Source organism: Haemorhous mexicanus, chromosome 3 (assembly GCF_027477595.1).
Source record: "Haemorhous mexicanus isolate bHaeMex1 chromosome 3, bHaeMex1.pri, whole genome shotgun sequence".
NCBI classification, from domain to species: domain Eukaryota; kingdom Metazoa; phylum Chordata; class Aves; order Passeriformes; family Fringillidae; genus Haemorhous; species Haemorhous mexicanus.
The window spans coordinates 91,568,696-91,590,693 of NC_082343.1; the positions used below are offsets into that span (position 1 = coordinate 91,568,696).

Here is a 21,998-nt window from a genome sequence, read left to right on the forward strand (position 1 = left end):
TTTCTGATCATCATGTAATTTGCTGTCTTAGAGAAGGCAGTCTTTAGACACTGATCCCTGTTCTGTTGCCTCTAAAATTTTGGCACATAACGTATCTCTTATTTTAAATTCTTAAGTTAATTAAGTTTAAAATAGAATTTTAAGTCCTCCATGGATTTATGTTATTTTGGATTTATTTTACATTGTTCATTAGTTTATTTCATTTTAAATAGATGTTTACCAAAAAATACTTAAAAAATTTGTAAACTATTAAAATATAGTTTTTTATCCACACTGCTAATATAAAATGGAATGCTTTGCATGTCACATAGACTCTTAAAGTGATCACCTTTCAGAGTAAAAATGCACAATTGTATTCTGTCATGATTTCACTGCCAGAAACAATGATCTTCCTAAGCTCTAAATATCACTAACAAACCCTGTATAAAATCCTTACACCAGATACTTTGGAGAATAAAACTTTGGTGGTCTGGGCATGTAAGAAACTGTTTATTTCCTACAGCAAAATAAGAAGTAAAGTGATTTCATAAAGCAGTTCTGAAAGTCCTAAGTAGAACAGCTCTTTACTCAAGATCATAGCTATTACTGCTTGTTGCTTGTAGGTTGGTGGTACCAGAGTGTTAGATATAAAAACACAAAATGGAAGATGCTTTGTGAGTCACTGAATCTAAAATCTTTTTTGTCTAGACAGCCATTTGTTGGCTGGAGTAATTAATGTTAGTGCTTATGACAATAACTGTTGAATTTATACTTCAAATCTAAAGAAACTAACAACTAATCTTTTTACTTTGTAATGAGACCTAAAGTGCATGGAGGATAGATATTTTAAGTAAGAAAACACTGTGCTTCCATAGTCGTCTTTACACTAAAATAGCCTTTGAAATATGCCTTACTCAGGGACTGCTTTTCTCTACATGATTCCAGAATCATTTGATTTTGTAAATGTTACTATAAATTGAGGAAAATTTGTTGATAATCTAAGGACATCAAAGGGTATGTAGCAATTATTTTGGCTTGATAGTTTACCAAAGTTTTTTGTGAGGGAATCTGAAGATACAATGTAAACAAGTGGAACTTTCATGACTGTTTGGGGAATTATAAATGAAATGGAATTTAATCAGTAAATTAAACCTAGAAGTAAAATATAATCTAGGAGTACAGATATATCTTCATTGATGCAAAGCTGTCCAACACATTCTGAATGTGTACTCCGGTATAATTATGTAACAAATAAAATTTGAAAAAAAATATGGATCTCAACATTTCACTGAGTTTGATATTAAAAAAATAACGAAAACACTGATATTATTTCATTTCAAATGCTCAGTTAATGTGTATTTAAACACAATGCGTTGTGATCTCTTGCCCTGAAGGTCACTTTTATGACTGAGGTGTTAATCTCTTCTTCTAAATCTTGCCATCTGAATAATCTTATATCAAAATATAATCTGGATGATTAAGACATGCTTCAAGTGAAATAATTTTCATATTAATGAAAAATTTATTTTATATTCAAGTATAAACCATAGGTTTCTGGGTCACCAACTCTGCTGTAAAATGGATTTAATAAAAATACAAGTTTTTTGACTCTAGAACTTGGTTAATTTTTAATTGCTTATTGTGAAAGGATTCTAGGATTACCAAATTCTGACTGTCTTCATTGAAAGACTTAATCATTCCTTAGACTTTACTTTTTGGTTTTCTTTATTTGAGGTTAAGAAAACAATTTTAAGATCTCTTTGAGACTTAAGTGTTTGAGGTTTTTTTAAATGTGTTGGGTTGAACTTGTCCTGCTGCCAGCTGATCATCCAGCTGTTCTTTCAGTCCCTTTCATCGACAGAATAAGAAAAGAAAGTAAATATGAAAAAAGCCATGGGTCAGCAACATAGAAAGTAACATTGAGTGCACTCTCAGTAAGTTTGCCAATGACACCAAGCTGTGTGGTTCAGCTGATTTACTGGAGGGAAGGGATGCCATCCAGAGGGCCCTTGCCACACTGGAGAGATGGACATGTGGGAACCTCAAGAAGCTCAACAAGGCCAAGTGCAAAGTCTTGCATGTGGGTCTGGAAAATCCCAAACTGGAACTGTTGTTTGACAAGGTAGTCAGGTCAACATGGCAGGGCAGTGTGCACTTGCAGCCCAGAAAGCCACCCATATTTAAGACTGCAGCAGGAACAATGTGGGCAGCAGGTTGAGGGGGGTGATTTTCCCTCTCTCCTGTGAACCCCAGCCTGTGTCTAGCTCAGGTGTCCCAGCAAAGAACACAGACCCTTTGGAGTAAGTCCAGAGGAGGCTCACAAAAAATGGTGAGAGGATTGGAACACCTTTCATATGGAGACAGGCCAAAAAGGTTGGGGCTGTTAGACCTGGAGTAGAGAAGGCACCAGGGAGACATAGCAGTCTTCAAGTATGTACAGGGGGGCTGCAATAAAGATACAGAGGGACTGTTTAAATGTCATATAATGAGATAACAATGGAGAATGGTTATAAACTAAAAGAGGAAACTGTGTCTGTCATGAGGCAATCCCTGGTCTCTTCTCACACAAGGTGCCTCGCAGCTCCTCCATCAACACTTTCTCACCTCCAGTCAATATTAAAAGTAAGATTTCAGTGGCTAAAATAGAATGTGGGTTAAAACAAGCTACACAAGTTCAAAATTCTCATTCGAATAGCCAATTACTGGCTATCATCCAAAAGATGTCAAAAAATGACAAAATAGCATGAAGTCACTGATTTCAGTCATTTTTGCAGAGCAGTGATTATTCCTTAGCTTTAAATAGCTATTCTGTTAAGCACAGCTCTCTCTTTCTTATCTTCCCTATGAGATGAGTTCAAACTTACATTTGAAAGTGACTAAGTGTGTACTTAAGTCATGTTATATGAAATCAAAATCTTGGCTTAAATAACTCAGTTTGTATTTTATCTTTCATGTCAGTTTTGAGGCCCAGTCCTCCTTACCATCAGCCTCAGACCCTGCTGTTCATCTTAATTATGTGACAGTGAAAACTGCTCCACTTTTCCTACAATAGGTTCACCCAACAAAAAAGTCCCACAATGTCTAATCAGTTAAAAGGGAGAGAAGTTTACTTTGTCTTTTTGACCTTCCCAGCTGCTTTTACAGCTTTGTACTGCCAGGCAGCTCTGGTAGTGATTGCATCTACACTCCTCAAGCCTTGTTGCATTTCTTGCTATTGATATCCAGTGGAAGAAGAGTGACTACACTAGCACCTGAAGAGACCACTTATTTTGTCAGATAGGAGGAATCTAATGACAGGCTCCTTGAGATGTTAAAGCAAGAGTCAGCTTACATATAAAGAGGTCAAAACTGACTGGCACACTGGGAACAAATTCAACATGCAGACTGACAGATGTGCATTTCTGTACTAAATGTAGAGTTTGTGGTGTCTATTTTTAGTTTTAATATTAGCGTATTTACATAAGTTTGGGGTACTTTAGAAACTTTAGGTTTGGTGAACACATCATAGGAATGGCACAAATTTGCTTTATGCATTTTTCTGAGAAGTGCTACAATGTCTCTGGTATATTCTGATTTGTGAGGAAAGGAGGGGACACTTTTGCTGGACTTCTTGAGCTTGAACACTATTCAGCAAAGGTTTCTTAGGCCAGAAAAAACCTAGAACAGTAAGGTGTATCCTCATTGAGTATTTGGCTTGAAGTGATAAGTCAGGACTGCTAGCTGTATCTTCTGGGAACCAAGGTCAGGACACAAACATTATTTTTCCTCTCAAAGTGACTTATGGCCTACTAAGTAGAGCCTTAAGACATACTTTAAACAGTTAAGTCTTAGTCTGGTGGCAGCTTGGCTTCATTGCTGCTTCTCCTTGTTCATGGAAGAGATTTTTCAAGAAGGTATGGCCAACGGGATGAATAGGAAACACCTGACTGAGCTTGGATGCAGAGAAGAAGCACTCATTCAGTGAAAGGAACAAGCATGGGCTACTTAGGAGGAATATTAAATCATTGCCCAAGTGTGCAGAACTGCAATTAGGAAAGGAAAAGCTAAGCTAGAGCTGAGAAGAGAGAAAACGTGCAAAGCCATAAGAAAGCCTTTTATATACATTGAGAACAGAAGAATATATACATTTAGAGAGAAGAAGGGGGTCCTTCCTGTCAAGAAAACCTGGTGGGGAAAACTGTCCAGTATTTGTTTATTTTCATGGGCTTTCCATGTAAATTGGGGTTTTTTAATTGATGTTGTTGTAATTGCTAATCTCCTTATCTCATTGCTGTTTCTTATCTCAACTCCTGATCTTTGCCTTTTGTTCGTCCACTTGGAGGGGGGGGAGGGGAAGAGGCAGCAGGGTTCTATTGGCAGCACTGAATTGGGGAATATGGCTCCTAACCCACAGCAACTGGGAACTAGTTAGAAAGAAAGAGACAAATTAATCAGATATAACTAGTAAGATAGAAACAAGCAATTAATCACTTAAGAACCTGTGGATGTTTCAGTCACTCACTGCAATAAATATGTAAAGCTATGAATGCTGACAGATGGTTTCACTTTGCAGAACACAACATGCTACATGTTAAAACATTTCCTATGAACATGAACTTCTTATTCCCAAAAAATTTGGACATGATAGCATCTTTTTGGATTTATACAGAAGAGGTTGAATTTGACCCGATTTTTATTAAAAAGTGTAAGAGAATTACAAGGGTATAATAAAATACATGCTAGTCACAAGTAATGTTTCATATACCATCATCAAATTCTTGTTGCATTTTCATTTTCTTCCTTGCACCCACGTCATACTTCTGATCCTATGTATTTTGTCATTGACTAGGTTACTAGGTCATGCTGTACAGGGGAAATTTCATTCTTGAATCAGAATAAATCAAGTTGGAAGGGTCCTTCTGAGGTCTCTAGTCCAATCGCTTGCTGAAGTCAATTTTAGCTAAGGGGTCAGACGAGGATGCTCAAGTCTTTGCCCAGTTGTGTCTGGAAAACCTCCAAGCAGAGAACAGTTATCATATCTGACTGAGTATTTAAACTGTAATGCAAATAATACATTGCTTTACTCATAGTAAATGTGATTTTTTGTGTCCCAGGAAAAGAAAAAGAAGTTGAATTTTTAGCTGAACAGCAAACTTTGTCTTTTATTGTCATTTGACTCTAAAAAATGCATAAAAATGATTCCATTTTAAAAAAGACCATTACATACAACATAAAATATGCCTAATGGAGAGGAAAATCAAAACAACTACTACTACCACTAATGATAATAGCAATAATAATAATAATAATAATAATAATAATATATAATTTTATTATTAGTGCATCCTGAAGACTACACTTACACTGCTTTAAAGAAGTGACAGAACATTTTTTTCTTTATGCGTTTAACACATAGTACAGCTCTCCAAATTTCCCTTATTTCAATTTTATTTTACATGTTTTTTTATATCACAATGTTAAAATAATAAACAATGACTACACTGGATAAAACTTTTTTTTTATCTGTAAGATATGTGTGTGTTTTTATATTAATATAGGAAATACAGGAAATATATAAATATTATATTCAGTGCAACATAACAATACAATTCTTTTCTCCATATTGAACTGCATTAGTTCAAATGAGAGATTCATGGTTTCTTAGAAATTTGTCTTTCACTTAGAAGTTTCCAGTTATCTTTTAGTTTTAAAAGTTTTCCTCAATTTTAACAAAGTCATTGATCACACTAAACCCTATCTTCCTTAAGTCAAAGTTGAGAAGTCATAGATATTGAATTGATACTTGCAGCTTGCCCAGCTATAGTATAACAATGTGATGTTGCCTCCTCTGGAAATATTGACAACTATGTAATTTTCTTATGATGTTTCCTATATTCAGACATGAATTAATAGACTTACTTACATGGTTTCAGGTTTATCTTGTTCTATATCCTTTTTTGTAAGTTTATACAACTGTCAACTAAATCTTAATTCTTAACTGCTCTATCTTTAGGTGTGGCTTGATTTCTTCATTTTGTATTTTAGTAAATCTGCCTTCAGCAGGGGGATGCTCCAGCTGTGCACCGATCCAGCAGTGCAAAGGCTAAGCCTTGCCATGGCCTATCAAGTCACTGGTTTAACCCCTGTGCTGGGGCCAGTGGCTGCTGCCTGCTCTGCCCAGCTTCAGCTCTGGGGTGGCCCCACTGAAGAGGGGGTGACGCCCCCCACCTGTCACTGCCTGACAAACCATGGTCCTCATGGTGTGCAAACCAAAATCCCATGTGTGCATGGGGTTTTGAGGGGCTGGGGTGTCTGGGCACAACTCCCAGGCTACTGCTGGCAGCCTGCGAGCAGGAAAGGTATAAAGGGAAACCCAAGCAGAGCCCAAGACTAGGGGAATAAGCAAGTATCAGTATCATGCTCCTTCAAACAAAGAGAAGAAAGAAATCATGCTCCAGTCTAAAGTTCAAATATCAAAATAACAGTACAAGGTACAGGTGATATTTTTATATTTTATCTCTCTAGTTCTTGTATTTGCTTTTAAATTAAATGGGAAAATATAGTTCTCAAGAACCATGCATACGTATCCAAGGTCCATAATTGATATTTAATGAAAATAAAAGTTGTTAAAAGTTCAAACCAAGAAAATAATTTTTTTATTTTTTTTTAAATTACTTTGTTTCCTGTGGTCTAATCTTATCTTGTAAAGTTTTCTGCAGAGGAAATAAATCTTTGTCTAAACAAAGAAAAAAATACTTTAAAATAGGTGGCAACCTTTCAAATTTACTGCAATCCAATCAGCACCAATTGAATTTGACTTGATATAGGTGAAATTATTGCCTGAAATAAGTCTATTACTGACACAAAGTACAATAGAAATAGAAAATCTAAATCTCTGGTATTAGTCACTAAGTTATAATAAATCTTACTTAAGATGAAATCAACAAAAACAAGCTCAGTGACCTTTTCAGCCCTAGTTTTCCATGCACAGCTCATCGAAAAGTTTTCTTAACAGATTATTCACTCATAACAGACTGAATGAGACAATGCTAAAATGATGTTGAAAGGATGTTTTGCCTTTCACAAGATTAATGTCAATGTGACAAAATGAGTACTTGTTCTTTGCAGTCACTATTTTTGTTTTTAGATTTGTAAGAAATTATTTAACAAATAATTGATTTTCTTTCTGTAACTGGAATATGCTCTGAAATATGGTTTTTAGTATTTCTGCTCATGTTTAATTTGTTAATTTTCATTCCTTCCATTTATGCTATAGATTTTTTGTTAATATACATAATTGGCTTCATTATTGGTTATACAATTGATAAACCTATTATTTGATCTTTTGATTCATATCTGTCTATTATGAAATCTCATGGAATAGTCACAAGTAGTTGTCAATAGTCTTATAATATTTCATACCAAAATTGACTTGAACAAGGGAACTAGGTGCTGGCTGAGCAATTCTGAAATGAAATGTCTCCTTTTTCCTCAGTTTTTTCTATTTTCAAAAGGATATAAAATTTTCAGTTACTGGAGAAAGACCAACTTTCTTTTTCTTTTTTTCTATATCATGTGTAAATTATATAGCATGCTAATTTATTATTCTTTTCCATTTCTGATTATGCCCTCAGAAATCAATTGGTTTTTTATCATGCATTTGTTTTTCTTTTCCAGGTAGAAAATATTTAACTTTATTGCTCCACAAAATTCTGTGTTCTTCCTTTTCGTTTTTTCAAACTATTCAATTCTCATAAACTGGTATCTTGAATTTTTAATCTTCTCAAGCAGCACTCAAATATCAAACATCAATCAGATGTCACCACTTTTTATTTCTCATTTTTCATTACGTATGTCAATATAACTATCCTTTTGGTATTTACACTGTAGGCAATTCCAAATAGATATTTTTTATTGATGAATATCATTAACTATATGAACAATCTATGTATCTAAAAGCATATATCTGGAAATATTGTATTAATAAATATAGTGTTAGTTGGTTTGAGTTTGAAATTTAAAACTTAGTTGCATTTTCTGGATTTTTAAACAGGTGATAGGTGTGAAGTAAATATAGATGAATGTATGTCTTCTCCTTGCCTCAACAATGGAAGTTGCATTGATGGCATCAGTTCCTACAAGTGTCACTGTAAGAGAGGTTTCATCGGAACAAACTGCGAGATAAATGTTAATGAATGCTTGCCAAATCCTTGTCTTCATGGAAGGTGCCTATTTTTCTTTAACTATTATTATCTCCATGATAATGTGTCTAACTAACAATATTCAAGACTTAATGATAAGGGATGTTTGATAAATATTCTTTTAATTATGTTCTTCCATAAAGTAAGAGTACACGAACACTTAAAGATGACAGATGTTGCCTGCCTAATCTAATGTAATATAGTGACATTATCTCAAGTTCTCCTGCATTTTTGTTCATTAACATAACTAGTATTCAGTAAGTGGGGATTAATTAGTGTTTAATATACTTAAGAGGAAATCTTTAGCTGTTACATGCCAACAGTTGAAATGAGAAGATGTCTTCTAATGTGACAATCAAAATCCTTACCAAATGCCTCAGCACCCACAGAAGGCACATTTGAAATCCATTATAAAACTATTGAAAAGTACCATGGATTACAGTAGGTTACATCAGACCACTATTTTGAAATGCATGGAATGATACTACTAGTGCTGAATCTGGAACTAAATAAGTAAAAAGTTAAATAACACTGTTTTGTATTTCAGATGCATAGATCTCATTGATGGGTATCAATGCTCTTGTGAACCTGGATGGACCAGCTCAAGATGTGAGATAAATATTAACGTATGTTTTCAAAATGTTTTTTTAATTATAGGGGAAAGAGTAATATGTCAGTGAAACTCATTTTTATTTAGTTAACCTCTGAAGTCAGTGTATCGAAAATGTATGACAGAAATTCAGTTGTTTAAAATCCATTCTGAAAAGTGCATTACTTTTTGCCTACATGACAGTGTATTAGAAAAGACCATTAAAAAAATGTTGAAAGAAGTTTAAAGGCGAAGTGTGAATGATAAATCTGGGAAGCCACAGCAAGCTAAGCTGACATTACCTGAATATCCTTTGTCCCTCAGTTTGGGATGAATGGTATAATTACCTAATTTGTGTGTTTGAGTCTCATTTGCTGTAGTTTAGCTGTATATTTGAATAGTAAACCTCAAGGTACAATTTTCTACACTGAAAGTTGCCATGACTTGTCTTTAAATTTCAAAGACCATGCAATAATAAAATTCTATGGCATAAAACCATGGGGTACTAAATACACTGCCCACTTAGTCCTCAGAAGTTCATTAATAGTGTTATGTTCTCACGGGGAATGGCTGTGGTCAAGAAGGGATCCATATATATAAGTCTCTGCTGTGCAGATTGCCATGGTCAGCAAACCAATTTGAAAACTACATCCGGCAGAACAATGAACAGAGTTTACAATATTGACTACACTTTGCAGAAAGTATTGAATTGATTTAGACTTTTTTAGGTTTTCTGCCAAACGGAGTTTAATATGATCTTGGGATATGATCCTTTTAAATGCATTTGGTCTCATGAGAAAATCTGGCATGAGAAAGTTTGGCATAAACCTTCCTTCAGGATATCTGGCTTCTAATATTGCACTACTGAATTGTCAAAAAACATTCCAAAATGTTACAAAAACTTCTTTTTAACTTATGTATGAATGCAGGGACTTTTCATAATTTTTATTTACAGCTTAAAGTACTAAATAACTAAAAATGTGTCATATTATATAAAGGAAGCATAGTCCATAATTTTTCTGTTGAAAAACCAAGTCTCACACAAGGTGTAATTCTAGCTGGTATATTAGCTTCCAAACTTTCTTTTTTTACAGAAAGAAAAAGCCAGAAAATAAGTAATCCAGCACTACAGAATGCCCATCATGACATAATAAGATATGATATTGCAAATCTGTATGTTTATCAGCTGTTGCAAATGCTAATACAGAATACCCTTGGGTAATATTTTCTCCTGAACATCCATGATTTACACTTTTCTCCATCTGAAGAGAACAAGAGATTAAATGACCTGTAGACAACAGCATAAAATTATATTCAAAAGATAATCATATTTCATAGTGAGATGTTTGAAAATGCATAGATTAGAAACTCATAGGAAGAAACAATATACATATACCTTTGACAGATAAGTCTGTCAGAATAACAACTTCATTTTCTGATAGTCTTTCAATTTGCATGCAGTGTGATTCCCAGATTACACTATGCTGCAAATGTCATATTTTAAATGTTCTATCTTTGCATTCATCCTGCTCAGACATATATCATACCTGTGCAACACTTAAAGTGATCAGCTAGGCTTTCTGACTATGTAGTGGTATGCATATCACAATAATCGTAGTAGGCTTATGCTCTGCAATTGTTTTTTTCTAGAGCAGCTTCAGCTACTTCTTCATTTAAAAAAATAATCATTATTTAATCTGATATCTATCTATCTATCTTCTTTCTTTCTTTTGTAACTTGAAGGTACATTTCTTTGTATTAAGGGCTATGCAATTTCACTTGGTGAAGGAGCCAAGATTCTGTTTAGAAAGGGGTCTGCAGGAGTGGCTTTTGTGAGAACAGGCCAGGGACTGCACCAAGGTGGAAACAAACTATTTGAGTCAGCTCCAACCAACCAACTGCAGGGAAGAGTTGAGCCTCTCACTTAAGATGATGGCACCTTAGTAAAAACATATTTAAGAAAGAGCAGAAAACTGTTTGCCAGACAAAGGAGTGAGGGGGGGAAGAATTGTGAGAAACAATCAAGCAGTATCCAAGGTCACTGAAGTAGGAGAGGGAAGAGGAGCTCAAAATGCTGCAGCAGAGATTGTCGGAGCTGTAGCCCCTGAAGAGAATCATGGTGGAGCAGGTATTTGCCGGTGGTTCATGGAGAGAACCATGCCAGAGCAGACAGCTGCACTGCAGCCCACATAAGATCCCACGCTACAACATGTGAATATGGCCTGAGAGTGTTGCAGCCCATGAAGTGCCCCAACAGAAGCAGGCTGTAGGCAAGAACTGTGATGCATGGAGAGAAGCCCATGCAGGAGGAGTTTCATCCTGCAGCACATAAAGACAACTCGCACTGAAGCAGGGGAAAAGTGGGAGAAAGTTCACACCAGCTCCTCTCTGCTGCTCCTTCTAAGATCCCTCTCTCCATACCCTGTCTAAACTTTTCAGGGTGAAACGAGGAAGAAGAACACTTTGAAATAGAAGAGTAAAAATGAGCCTGGGAAGAAGTGGAGTGTGGATTTAAATTCTCTTTCTGTTTCTCACTGGTCTATTTGTAGTTGAACGTAAATTATTATTTTACCCATGTCAAGTCTTATTTGTTACAGTAAATGGTAAGTGATCTCTCAGCCCTTATGAATCTAGCAGCTTTGTCATCTTCTTTTCGTTCCTTGTCATGTATGAGGAGGGAGAGTGAGAGAATGGCTGGGTGGTCTTTACAAGGTCAGTAACTAAGCTGATTCAAATAACCAGTTTAAAAATAATATTTATGTGTGTGTATATGTATTTCCCTAGGCATACTTGGATCTTCTTTCTTTACATTTTTACGCTGATTTTTTTCTTATTTACCATGGATTTTTTCATCCTTGCCTATGTGGTTATAGAGTTTTCAAGAAAATACACTTCAAAACTTTCTCTGATTGTCTAATACTTTTGGATACAAAAGAAGTACTATATATCTTTGTAGTTATAACCTATAACTTTTGCATATCAATTATGGAGTGTGTATATTGGAACTTCCCTATCTTCTACGGTTTTCATTGCTTATTCGTTTATGGAATTCACTCAAAAACAAGCAATAGTAAAAATAGATGTACTGTATTAATCAATTTCAGTACACACAATTCCCTTTGACATTTGCATATTTTTGAAATTATGAAATGAATGTACACAATGGAAAATTGATCATTCCTCTTTGATAAATATAGAATAATAATATGCGCAGTAATAGCAATTATGATTAGCAATAGACATGGCTTCTTACCTTTTTTTGGCTTTTTGTTTCTTTGCTATATGGATGAGACAGGATTGACAGATGTGCTTCTTCCATGCTCAGTTAAGATGGCTCATCCTGTCAAAATAGAAGCAAAAGTATTTTGAGTATTTACACAGGAGAATATTCAGCTTGTTGTTGTTTTGACTTGTAACTGATAGAAAGCTGCGATCAGACTGCATCCTAAATTTGTTTTATTTTACCTGGTTTTACCAATCTTTTATCTCTATTTTCATAAAATATAGAAGCAAATGGTAAATCAGGAAAATCAGCTAATTTTCTATGCAAAAGCACCACAGCTTATGCACATGCAGAGGCTACTTCAAGCAAATAAATATTTATTCATCAGGATGGGCCAGATTGCACAAAAGATATGGATATGGCCAACACTAGTGGATGTACAAAGACCCTCAGATAAGGGGGATGATTTTTATGTCTCTCTGAGACGTTTTCATACTCCTGAGTATTTTTACCTATTGCTAACTAGTTTAAAAAGCATTTGGTAAAGTAAGTCATTTCTAAACTAAGATTAACTTCACAAAAAAAAAAAAAAAGTGGTTTATGCACAAGATGCAGATAGGTAAATCTAAGAGTACGAAGAAAGGGAGATACCCACTTTATTCTGTAAAACACAATATCTGTAATTACACACCCACGGGACAATTTCAGTGTGTGTAATACTTCAGAGACATCTGACCATGATGTAGAAAGTTTATTTTAAGTCAGTGTGACTGAATTAGAGAGCCTTTTAAATAGAAAGTAATTAGAAAAATAGATAATATAGATTGGTGAAGCGAAGAAAGGGGTGAGATCTACAAGAATGTTGAAGAGGAGTTTCACCCCCAAAGTGCTAAGCCCTCTGAGGGCATTCAACTGACAGGCATATTTATAATCGATGACATGAGAAAATCCTATCAACTGATATCATAGCATGATCTTGCATCACAGATACTCTAGTAACAGAGTATATCCTAAACCCCAGCAATATAAATTATAATATTCAGTTTCATGAAAATACACTTTGTAAAAGTGAGGCCCACAATTATATTAACAGCTATTAAACAAATAATGTTAAAAGCCCTGGTAAAATGTGTGCCATAGCTGAAGAATGCAAAGTGGTTCAAAGCCCCTGATTGGCTTAAGAAGAAAACTTTAGACTGTCACAAGAAAAAAAAATGGCATTTTAATAAATAGAGAGCTTGCCCATATGGAAAGAATAGAAAATTTTTCAAAACATATTAATTCAAACGTTGGCAGGAACTTCAAAAACCTAAACCAAAAATTTGACACTCTCTTTTAAAGAGCACTCTAACTTATAAAAATTTATTCACATCTATCAAAGTCTGGAAGTAGGGAATAGGTGGGATTGCTTGCTGGTGAAAGTGCAAAATGTGCACTCAAACAGGGTTTGAGAGAAGCTTAGTGAATTCTTTGCATTTGACAAAATGCCAGAAGGACCTCACAGAATGGATAGAGGGAAAAGGTGGCAGATAAGCTTCAGCATCAAGTAATATTCTAGAGAGAAATAGCCTCACACAACTAAATTCAACTGTCAGTTAAAATTCAGGAAAGAAGATTTGGAACAATTTTTGACAGTTCTCTGAAGTCATTGTCTCAATCTACAGTCACAGCAAAGCATAGCAAAAAATCTTGCTGGGCATGATGAGGAAAAGTATGAGGAACAAGACAGAGGACATGATTTCCCTGCTACTTAAAACCAAGGTGGGCTCATACCTTGGTAACTGTGCACAGATTTGGACCTTGCACCTTAAGAACCACAAGCAGAGAGAAGCTACAGAGAGTAACAAATATTTTGTGAATTGCCTAGCCTACATATAAGAAGATACATAAAGGCCTGAAATTGTTCCCTTTAAAGAGAAGAAATTGGAAGGAAATGTAATTAAGATATAGAAAACTGCTGCAGAGGAAGATGAATGGAAAATCACTTCCCCAAATTCTGTAGTGAGGAACAGTCACTTGGGGGAACATGATAAAAAAAAAAACAGAGAAATATCTGGAAGAAACCAAACTGCTTTCTTTCAGAGAAAGCAGAGAACACCTAGAACTTCCTGCCCCAAAAGCTGGGGAGTCAGGTAATCTCTTAGTAGGTTAAGAAAAATTAGTCATGTCAGAGACACCAGGTTCAAAAGTGAATGATAATTGAATCAATCAGGGAAATACAGTTTATCATGTCTGATTAGACGGTTCTGCTTGCTGAAGGAAGGGTGCATGGGACATAGATTTTGCTAAAGTGGTTTTCCCTCCATCACTGCTATAGACAGAATACTGTCTGTATGGAGCAGATGGAGCACTACTCTGATCCAGTATGACCCTGCTTTCTCTTATCATCTTAAAATTAGATTTATTTTTATTGTTTTTTCTCCCCTCCTTGTGCTCATAACACAAAATTTCAAGGCAAAACATTCTTATCATTTGGAATGTTTTAAACTCCTTTTGAATGATTTTGGATAAAACCAACATTCTGAAAGGTGGACCCAATTTTTCCCTCTATTCAGTCCTCAAGACGTTGCATATGGATTCAATCTACCAAAAGAAAAAGTCAAAAATTTTTGCGAAGTAAATAATTAAGCAAAATGGATACATGATTATATTAACTGCAAAAAATAGCTTAATAATTGTACTCATTAGAAAAATACACTTTATTTATAGTTTTTTTAAACATCAGATAGAAATATATCTGGACCAGTCATCTAAAGGTCTCAATATAAATCTCATGCTTTTATATGGCATCAACACTATTGAGATTTAGCCTAAAGTATATACACTGTAAAATTAGATGATTTTTTAAAAAATCTGGATTTAACAAGTAATAAAACAATACACATATTATATTCTGCATGTAAAAAAAATTGTTTTAAAACATCAATTAGCTTCTAAAGCATTTATTTACAGCCTTTTTTACTCTCTCCATGCTTTATTTTTTTTATTTCATTCCAAACCCTTAGCCACATGGCTCTTGCTTATTAAAAAAACCTTTAATTTTGTCCTGAGAATAGTGTTGTCCTATCATTAAGTCAATGGAAGCATGCCTCTTGAAAGCATCTCTCTTTTGTGGTGCAATATATATCTTTAAATTCCTTTCTTCTCCCTTTCTTTTCTCTCGTTACCTCCCCCTGAAATCATCATAGGGGATTTGAACTAGTTCTCTTAAGAATTATTCCACTTTATAAATACTTTTTGATACAAAGCAAAACTTCACATGAATAAAAATAAGTCTACATTTACAATTTTTTGCATTGAATCTCTTTTATAGAAATAGATTTGAAAGATTAGTTAGAAATAATTTTGTATTTTTAATCAGTATTTCAAAGGCAAACAAAAACAAAACAAAAGAAAAATCCTAACTTCCAAAATGCACTTCTAGATTTTTTTTTTAAGAAACAGTGTTGAACAGACACAGTATTTTGAAAAATAGTAAATTTTTACTATTTTTATTAGTTTGTCAAAATGTGTTCCCTTAGAACTGTTTCAAGCTATGGATTGTGAATTTGGAAATAATATAATGAAATATGTAGGAAGCTGGGCTTTCTTAGACAGAATAACTTCACTTTCAAAGACAAATGTCAGTAGGGACCCACAGATTTGGATATGGAAGTAGTATGCCTTGAGCAAAGTGCCTTTCTAGGTCACTTGTTAAGAGTCCAGATTTCAGAACAATTCCCTGCCAGAAGAACCAGTGAACTGTGCCATGCCAAGGTGGACTCTCTTAAGGGACAGTAATTTTCTTCCTAATACAAACTAGATTTACTGCACCATGACATTCAGAGAACAAGAAATACAGAGAATAAATAATAAATTATTGCACTCTAATAAATGTAGTGGACCTTGGATGACATTGTTTGAACTGAGAATTCTTATTAAAATCTACCTTTAAAAGAGCTGCATAACTAGAAATCTCAATATTTCACTTTTTTTGCCTTGATTTTTAAATTGCATTGCTATGCTAGAAAAATCAATAAGGACCTATATTTACTGTAAACATAGTTTAGTAAAAATAAATCCAGAAAATCACCATTCTGTTGTCCTGTTGGAAGTATGTATTTTCCATTCACTTACATCTCCATGGAAATTAATACTTGTATTTAACTTTTATTTGCCTGGAGCATATGTTTTAGAGATGCCTCAAGCCTTTATTTTAAAACATAATGAGGTGGAAGTTCAACATTTAGCAGTTTTACAGTGACTGATCCTCAATAGTCAAGTTAAACCTTATCTCTTCCTGGATATATCTGGATTTGGGGAATCCAGGTGGTTATTTTTGTACTGACTATCTCTAGGAGTTGAATACTCAATTTATAATAGTTCTTGCGAAAATAACTGTGCATTGCCATCATCTCTCTCTCTCAATTTTTTTGTTGATTATGTAATAGAGCCATCAAGAATTCTGGAACTTCTTTTAGCAAAGAACTCACATTGATTATTGCTTTTAATAGCTGGAAACAGATCTATAATCCATAAATTTGCCTAAAAATTTTTAACCCTTATATTCTATGTTTTCAGCAGTATCATATGAAAATTATTTATACGATGTAATAATTGTTTTGAAAAAAAATCTATCCTAAAAATTCTGTTAAGTGTTATTTTTCTTAGATTTAACTTACTGTGAAGTATTTTAGCTAGTACTTAAATGATGTTATAGTTTACATTTTTTGACATGCTTTGTAGTAAAGGGATTCTAGAACTTGGCAGAATGTCTCAGTTTCCACTAACCATAAAAAGAGAAATAATCACCTCTAAGTCATAGTGTAAGTCATAGTTCTCCTCTCTGAACACTTAAGAGCAGAATTAGCAACTTTTCCAAAGCATTCCAACGAGAGTCCATGTTGATAGCTTGTCCATTATAATTTTTAAATCTATTCCAAGTTCATTTCCTGTTAACAACATATAAACTCAAAGGATCCCATGTTAGGTCAAAATGGAGAAAGTCCATGCTTAACAGAAAAATAACAAACTCAGAATAAGAAATGCCTATTGAAAGGGACCCCCTCCTGCTTTACTCCTAGGAGGTCAAATGTAAGAACATTCAAAAGATATTTGGATGAGAATAAAGTGCATCAGACTAGTGAAGAGTTGTTAAAAACTCTACACAAATAACTACAATTGCATAATTTTTATTTTGTTAAATCATTTATTTTCTTTGCATTGGAGCTTATGAAAGCCATCCATGTTTTGAAAGATGAGCTGGGAAGGGGAGCACTGGTATGCTGTAAAGGGGGAGTACGGGGCATCCCTTATGCATGTGGGGAAGGTTTGGGAATAAGCAGAGCACCTCAACTGAAGACAATAAGGGTGGGGCATTTGGGGGTATTTTGGTGACAATGTAAGCGACAAAACCCTTCAGAACTAGGAGAAGATAAGGCCTTAGGAGTAGTTTTCTGTCCTAGTTTCCTTGTCTGTGTGTGGCTGCAGCCCTGGCTTGACTGAAGTGCCCTTGAATGGAGCGAACAAAACAGAAAGGGAAAAAGGGCTATGATGGCCACAGGAAAGCTAGGCATCACAGCTCTGTTTGGACAGGTTACTTGCCCTGATAGGCCAGAAAAAAAGTTTTACAGCCTATGAATACCCAGGTGTGGTGAGTTCCCTTTGTCTGGCTGCCACACATCCACACTGCACAGCCACTCTTACACTCCACCTCCTCGCCTCAGGAGAGTGTGAGGAAATGAGAATCTTGTGAGTCAGGATAAGGACGGGGAGATTGGTCATGATTACCAATTATTGTCACAAGAGAAACAGACTCAGCCCAGGAAAGAATAATTTAAATTACTGTTCACAAAAAACTAAAAGACTTTCCTTCCAACCTGCCAGAGAACACGTTTCTGCAGAGTCTCCTCTCAAGGGGCTGAAGTTCTTTCCAGGAGCATGGTCAAGCATGGGCTCTTCCATGGCCCTCAGCCTCCTTCAGGGCACATCTACCTGCTGGTCACACACGTGGCAGTGCAGATACCTGCTTCTGTGTGGGCCTTTGGGGCTAGAAGGGGCCAACCTGCTCCACAATGGTTTTCTTGAGGATCTTCCCAGGGATCCCTGGTGGACACTGCCACCCCATCCTTCTCCTCTGACCTTTTAGCCTGCCAGGGTTTTTTTCACACTTTCTCCTCTCTCCTGTCTCCAACGCTTTTCTGCAAATATTTATGATTTTGTAAACACATCGTTCCACGCTGCTCCGGCTGTGGGCTCAGCCACACCCTGTCCTGGGTGGCTCCATCCGGCTGGAACTGGCTGTGTCTGGCTGGAGCAGCCCTGGCCTCCTCTCACAGAGTGTGTCCCCCACCCCCCACGGCAAGTGAAACCTTGCCACATGTAGCTGCTTTAACAGCTCTTTTAACCCGAGTTACCTCAATCTCTCGTGTCAAACGAAGCCGTCAGCCAGGCCTGCAGCAGTGTTGCTGCTAGGGCCAGAGCGCAGCAGGGCGGTGAGGCCGGGGGGTGTATGAGACTTCCAGTGTTCTCAGAGGAAACTAAAAATGAAAGTAGGGCTTGAAAAAAATGAAGAAATCTTAGAGAATAATAATTAAAAGGAGTATTGGACATTTGTAGAAAGTCCTGAGGGAAAAAAACAAGTTGGGGGCCAAAGCTGTTGCTGTTCTTGCCCCGTGACCTCTCGGTGTTATGACTGCTCAGTGGGCCCTGGAGGTCTCAGCATGTTCTCTGCTTTTTAAATTTAATAATTCTGATGAGAAATCTAACTCAGAGCTGAAAGTAATTTTTTGCCTTTTGGGAGGAGTTTCATTTTGGTATTATTTTCTTTGTGGTGGCTTATTTTTGGTTGGTTGTTTTTTTGGGTTTTGGGAGGTTTTTTGATGTGTGTGTTAGCTTTGGATCTTTTTTTTTGTTCCTAAACATTTATTGCTAGCAAATTGTTGGTAGAAGTTGCACAAATTCTTAAGAGGTTTGCTGTCAGATCCAGATTTTGTCTCAGAAGTTTAAAAATTATACATTTTTAAATTCTCGTTCAAATTAAAGATCCAAATTTATTAAAGATTGAAAAGACCCCATGAAAATAAGAAGCTACAAATTTAAATATAAATAAGTAGGTAATTGTGACACTCCTATATATCAACAAATTTGTGCTTTGGAAAAGATAAAATGACCCATTTTTGTGAATGTTATTCTCGTATTTTTCATTTTTCTTAGTTATTCAGAGGCAATTTTCCTTATCTGATCACTTCTAAGCAAGAAAAGGTTAAAATTATATATTATTGAGTTAGGAACTGGGTAGCTGTGGTGACCAAGTATTTTTCTCCTACTGTACTGAAGAAGAGAGGTAATGTTTCTAGGACTGTGAGTCCCTATCGCTGCTCCAATTTGGCACCTGTCTGGTTAGGGGTCATAGTTAAGATTCAATCACCTATTATATAAAGGAATACAAAATGAAAATAGCATTCGTGTTTCAATGAACTTGTCTTCAGATAATCAGGGTAGCTGGGAATGTTCTGCAGAGCCAGCTTTTCCATAATGTCATGCTGTAAAATCAGTCTCTGGTGGCATCTAAGATAGGCAAACCTTGGTGACAGTTGTCTTACAACTTCAGTTTGTCATCTCATGTTCTTGTTCTTTAGACTAAAAACTACAGAATTTAGTGGTAGTGTGGTAGCTCATAAACTTTGGGATAAAGGTATTTGTGACATTTTTAACAGAATTCTGCCTTTACGCTGACACAATTTTCTTGCATGAGTTAAGAGCAGTGCAGACTACCGTGTCTCCGGTAATAGTGTACTCTGGTTTTTTGCAAGTCTAATGACAAAATTTTAACTGCAGCACATCAGAATGTACTGGAAAGTGATAGGTGGGATTTCTTTCCTACAAATTGTCTCATGTTTATCTTACTGTAAAATCTTAAAAGAATAATACATTTCACAGAAGAAAATTAAAAGGTTTTGTGTTATTCAAAACTTGGTACAACTGGGATAGTGCATTGAACCAAAGCTGTGAACTTTAGGCTGAGTTTTGAATTTATGCTTAATTACTTTGATGATTTCAGTATTTTTTGGAATTTAACTTTTGAATCATAATTAAGTAAAAATTTGATCCATCAATTAATGTAGAGTTAATTTATTCTGCTAATGAGAATAAATAAATTTTGGGTTTGTAGTGTGGAATACAAGTGAGTACAAATTAAGAAGATTGGACAAGTTAATGGAATAGAAAAAAGTCAGAGATTTGGAACTGAGAATTGAATTTTTTTTTTTTAACAAAGAAAGAACACTACTATCTGCCAAAAAAAAAAAAAAAAGGTAATTAATATAGCAAAAGATTACTTCTAGAACCTAGACACAGAAATTTTGGCAGTCTGTAGGGCTATCTCCATCTTCCTGTGGGATATATAATTCAATTAGCTTATGTAATGCTCACTAATAAATCATCCTATATACACCCAGCTGGAGAGCTTATAGGAAAATAAGTTGTTTTCTCACAATTCCCCATGGATATCTGCATTTACATTCTGTCAAAGCTACTGTATTACCTGCAGGAAATGTGAGTGCCCTTGGATATCCTCAAAGAATTAAACCTTCTAAAGTTATGGGACTGTGAAAATAAATTTAAAATACTGGATTTAGCCAGACTATTTGGGTTGCAGCTGCAAAATACAACTCCTTTGGGATACAGGTAAAAACTAGGTTTCTGTGATCAAGGGCAAACACATATTTCTCACACTGTATATTGCACGAACTAAACTCTCCTGTAATTCTAGAGAAATATTAACTTGCTGCTAATTTGTGTGATTTAAATTTGATGATTTTTACATTAGCCTTATCAGAGGAAATTGTTATTATGTGAACACATAAACATGTTTCTATTTGCAATATTAGGCATTAATTGATAATGAGAAAACATTTATCAGGAAATACTGATAAAAGGCTTGTGTGCATTCATTTATATAAGTAATTCTTTATTCTGTCCATAATTGCCTTACTAATGTGTTTCTTTTACAGCAGTAGGCCTTAGTGTAAAAAATTAGAAGGAATAATTGTAAGAGTGTGGCTCAAAAACATGCTTTAAAAATTTAATCATGATTGGGATTGCATACTTTTGGTTGTAAGACGGATTATATAAAGCTATGTTTGCATCTCTGCAAGATTAATGAGTAGGAACAAGTATAGTGAGTGTGAGCTGTAATCAAAGGATCTCTATATAACAAAAATTGTGTCAAATCAGAGACTTTTGTTTATCAGACAATAAAAAAGTCCAATACTTTTCCTAATCCCCAGATTCAGTCTCTTGCACTTGTTGAGCTGAATGAGTAACTAATGTGTGTAATCAATGTATTATTATTATTTTTCTTCTCAGGAATGTGAATCAGCTCCCTGCATCAACGGAGGTTCTTGTCAAGATGCCATCAATGCATTTGTTTGTGTCTGCCTGAGTGGCTACACTGGCAGGTTTTGTGAAGTTGATGTTGATGTTTGCAGAGAGTCCACACTGAACTCAGTTCTTTGTTACAATGGAGGTGTATGTGTGGATGGACCTGGAAAAACGTTTCATTGCAGGTTAGTATGAATACTGTCATATAATTGCTTAAATTAACATTGATTAGCTAATATTTCAGGGCAGTACTGATACCATGTGCACGATGTGCACTCAAATGGATTTGGTGCTCAATTTAGTGGTCAAATATATTATTATCTTGAACCATTCATTGCTTAACATTAGACTCTTATATCAGAAAAGCTATCTTCTAGTGCTTTTCAGAATCAGGTGTGGAAATGTCTAACATAACGTGACCTTAAAATAGCTTAAATTATTATGTCATTGTTATGTATGTACTCATGTGTTTCATACTCAAAGGGAAAATGAACTTGCAATCAAATTTAGATGACAGGTAATTTACATGCTACGTGTGCACATACACATATACAAAACAATGTCCTAAGATCCATCATCATTATTCTTCAGCTGTTAGACTTCTGCTTAAAAGCATGTAATTTTATATCCTATATACTTGTAAAACAGTTTTAAAATAATCTAC

The 21,998-nt window shown here is 35.2% G+C and overlaps 1 protein-coding gene across 1 annotated transcript in view; it reads left to right on the top strand.

Moving 5' to 3' along the window:
• The window catches only part of EYS (eyes shut homolog), a 702,981-nt gene that overhangs the window by 283,912 nt on the left and 397,071 nt on the right, over positions 1–21,998 (top strand). Inside the window, exons 26-28 of the mRNA XM_059842660.1 lie at positions 8,012–8,183; positions 8,707–8,785; positions 21,320–21,519. Coding sequence (XP_059698643.1) covers positions 8,012–8,183; positions 8,707–8,785; positions 21,320–21,519 — 451 coding nt within the window. The remainder of the gene's footprint in view (positions 1–8,011; positions 8,184–8,706; positions 8,786–21,319; positions 21,520–21,998) is intronic.